The 4,145-nt window shown below is 34.5% G+C and overlaps 1 protein-coding gene across 2 annotated transcripts in view; it reads right to left on the bottom strand.

Annotated features, from left to right (window-relative positions):
• The window catches only part of asmt (acetylserotonin O-methyltransferase), a 24,428-nt gene that overhangs the window by 17,550 nt on the left and 2,733 nt on the right, over positions 1–4,145 (bottom strand). For both annotated transcript variants that reach the window (XM_016252067.1, XM_016252068.1), the window contains exons 2-5: positions 3,443–3,614; positions 2,365–2,494; positions 2,211–2,279; positions 626–744 (exon numbers count right to left, since the gene is read on the bottom strand). In XM_016252067.1, coding sequence (XP_016107553.1) covers positions 626–744; positions 2,211–2,279; positions 2,365–2,494; positions 3,443–3,614 — 490 coding nt within the window. The remainder of the gene's footprint in view (positions 1–625; positions 745–2,210; positions 2,280–2,364; positions 2,495–3,442; positions 3,615–4,145) is intronic.

Below are 4,145 nucleotides of genomic sequence, written 5' to 3'. Positions count from 1 at the left end.
CTCTCACACACACACACACACACACACACTCTCTCTCTCTCTCTCACACACACACACACACACTCTCTCACACACACTCACACTTTTTTTTCTTCTTCTTTTTCTTTATTTCATGTTAAAATTTCTAAAATCAATAAAGACAGTGTTGAAAAAAAATCTTATCGACTCTTTACCGTTAGATTATTTTTACTCAAGGTTATGACAGATAGATAAATAGACTTTGCAAAAGGGAGAAACCATTCCCCATATCTTGTATCATTGATGTCAAAGGTTGTGTGTTCAATCAAACTCCAATATTTTGGTGCAAATTCATCTGTCACTGTTAATATATCTAACACTAATGCCTGGTCAATCACTGCTGTTCATGCATTTACCAAACTGTTAAGTCTGTGCAGTTCTCAGTAATTAACTGTGGCACTGAGAAATATCAATGTTTGGTTTGGAGAACATTTGTGTTGGTGTTTGCATGATAATCAGTGCTGGTTCTGTCTCCTCTTGATGTTCACGCAGCATCAGCTCCATCTTGTGGTTCTTTTGCCATCTATTCTCAAATCTGTCTACAAGCTCCTGATTGCAGTCACATGTCTTAATTTACTAAGGTTTGCATGTGTGCGAAGCATTTTACCTCCGAGATCACAGATGCATCTGAACGGCGACAGATCGAACGCTGTGATCACGTCACGACCGCAGATGTTCCAGATGGAGTTCATCAGGTGCATAAACTTCACCATCTCCTCATCAGACCTGAACACACACACACACACTCACACGCACACACACACACACACACAGACACACAGACACACACACACACACACACACACACACACACACACACACACACACACACACACACACACACACACACACACACACAGACACAGACACAGACACACACACAGACACACCAGGAGACCACAGTCACATTCACTTCACAAGATCATTTTGACTCTTTTAACTAATAATCTGACTATTATTGATTTGATGGCTCAATTGGAGCCTTCATACACTAGCAGTCAAACGTTTGGAATAATTAAGATATATAAGACTCTAATACAGTTTTTTTCAACTGCTTACACACAGAATCTTCACTAGTCGCACAGTTTCTGAAAGCTGACACTCAAACAGGAGAAGCACACACCAAATCTGCAAAACCATACACTAATTCTCAGTTTTCAATTTCATAAAACACGTTTTTGCACAACACAACACACAATTGTAGCACACACAAATCTAACAGGAATTAATATTATGGCAAAGGTGTTTGCTTCTGAGATGTGTTTGTGATATTTTGAATGCAGAGCTTCATTTTGGAAGGTATTTTGCATTTTGTGTGTGCAATTCTTGGATTTGTGTGTAAAGTTTGGGGGGAAAAACTATGTGTGTAAGCAGTTAAAAAAACCCTGTAATTATTATACTGCTTTCTGAAGATCATGTGACACTGAAGACTGGAGGAATGATGCTGAAAATACAGCTGCGCATCACAGAAATAAATTACAGTTTAACACATATTCACACAGAAAACACCTGTTTTAAAATGTAATAATATTTCACAATTTTTACTGTATTTTTCATTAAAATTCTTAACTATTGCAAACTGTCAAACAGTAGAGTATAAACACCTCAATCGATCCAACAGAGTTCGATCCGGTTTTGTTTGTATCAAAATGTATCAAAATTAAGAGAACTTTAGCCTAAAAATAGAAAAATATCTATCAATGAGATCAGAAAAAAAATCTTGTTTTCTCTTTGAACGGAGTTTATTTTTCTTTAGATATTTGTTTTGGAAAACAAGACAAAAATACTGTCAATCTCAGACCACACTTCTAGTGCAGGGTTTTATTGTTAACTAACACTAAAAGTAACTAGTATTATTATAATTTAGTTTTTGGTTACACTTTATTTTAAGCTGTCCTTGTTACAGTGTAATTATACTGAGTAATCTTAATTAACTACATGTACTTACTATATGGTTTAAGGTACTTGTATGTAATTATACATAATTAATTGTTATTATTATAGTAAATACATGTAACGTGTGTAACAAGGACACCTTAAAATAAAGTGTTATCTTTTTTACTCAAATCAAATACAGTAAAATATAAATATTACGCGAAACCCAAATGAAAATGACAACTTTTGCCTTGGCAACTAAGTGAAATAAGTTAAACTGAAGCACTACAATAACCGAACTAAACCTCAGAACTCACCTGTACATGGCTTCAAACAGGTCCTTGGAGTTCACGCCGAAAGCCTTCTCGTACTGGTTCTTCCCTTCTCTGAGGAGGAGGAGTCACGAGAGAGAAGAAGGCTGACAAACAGCAGTCAGGATAGAGATGTTTGTGTATGCAGAGAGTTTCTCACCGGACGGCGTCGCTCAGGTAATGCCAGCACAGGTAGATGGTTCTGGAGCTGTACTCGATCGACTGACACAGAGACCTCGGGCTGGACTTGATCAGGAACATGCTGGACATTTCTGTGTTACTGTAGAGAACTAGATGAGGAATTAACCACAACACACTTACATTCAGCTGTAAAGCATTAAAGCCTTTCAGTACAGAGGAGAAACTTCACTGTAAATGTGACTGATTAATTCTGTGTCTCTCGTTTGATTTAGAAACCATTTTTGCTCAGAAATTGCTAGTAAACGTCACAAGTATTTACAAAGAACCTGCGAGTAATATTGAAATAAACATGACATTTTGAAGTGGAAAACCTAAAATAGTATTTTTGTGGAAATAGTCTCCAATAGTCCTTATTTATAACATTATTTCAAAAATTTAATTAAAACCTTGTTACTTAAAATGAAATAAAAAAAATATATATATTTTTTAATCGACTTGGTTTAGTTGCAAAAGCAACATTTTTCATTACCGTGATAATGTACTAAAACAACTATAAAAAATGGAAATAAAAAATAATAAAGATGACCAAAAAAAAACTAAAAAATGAAAATGAATTCGAAATTAAATATTAAAACATTAAATATTAACAAAAAATAAAATAGTCTATAAAAATAACACAAAGTTTCAAATTTTTTCACATTTCTCATTGAATAAGTTAAATAACTAGCACTGAAAATTTAATGAAAATGTATAAAAACTATATATATATATATAAAATGCAATAAAATTATCAAAACTAAGTAAAATTATTTTTTTTTAAAGTTCAAAATATTAATAAAAACTATAATAGTATTATAATTACACTAAAATAACACTGATAACAGATTGAAACATTTGAATGTCTCTTTTTTATATATTTTTCCCTTCGGAAATGTTTATTACTGAATATGTATAATTCATAGTGTTTACATGTACACTTTGTAATTTGTATAACACAGGTTCACTATCTCTGCAGTCATTGTGATTCTGCCAAACATTCTAGTTTTCTCTAAACGGTTGGTATGTGATTACGAGGAGTAGCTGCTGTAATGAGTCACCTGTTCCGTGGGCGTCAGTGTTTGCGGTCAGCAGCTCCAGACTCACACAGGTGTTCAGCAGACGCTCGATGCCATCCTCACTGCAGCCCAGAGCCAGAGCCAGATCAGACGCAGACGACTGAGACCCCTGCAGATGCTCAAACACACCCAGCTCACACGCACAGAACAGAGTCTGACACACACACACACACACAAAGGGATTTACTGTCACATGGCTCACAAACATCAGTGCAGAATCACTCACTAAACTCTACATCTACAACTGTTTTACACTAGTGACCCTGCAGCACAAAAGCAGTGTTAAGTCGCTGGGGGATATTTGTAGCAATAGCCAACAATACATTGTATGGGTCACAATTATACATTTCTCTTTTATGCCAAAAATCATTAGGATATTAAGTAAAGATCATGTTCCTTGAAGATATTTTGTAAATGTCCTACCGTAAATATATCAAAACTTAATGTTTGATTAGTAATATGCATTGCTAAGAACTTCATTTGAACAACTTTAAAGATGATTTTGTCAATATTTAGATTTTTTTGCACCCTCAGATTCCAGATTTTCAAATATTGTCCGATCCTAACAAACCATACATCAATGGAAAGCTATTTATTCAGCTTTCAGATACATCTCAATTTCAAAAACCTGACCCTTATGACTGGTTTTGTGGTATTATATATATATATATATATATATAATATA

The sequence above is a fragment of the Sinocyclocheilus grahami genome, unplaced genomic scaffold (assembly GCF_001515645.1).
Source record: "Sinocyclocheilus grahami isolate Dianchi unplaced genomic scaffold, SAMN03320097.WGS_v1.1 scaffold1085.1, whole genome shotgun sequence".
Classification (NCBI taxonomy): Eukaryota; Metazoa; Chordata; class Actinopteri; order Cypriniformes; family Cyprinidae; genus Sinocyclocheilus; species Sinocyclocheilus grahami.
Note: the sequence above shows the minus strand (reverse complement) of the source record. Positions and strands in the feature narration are given on the sequence as shown.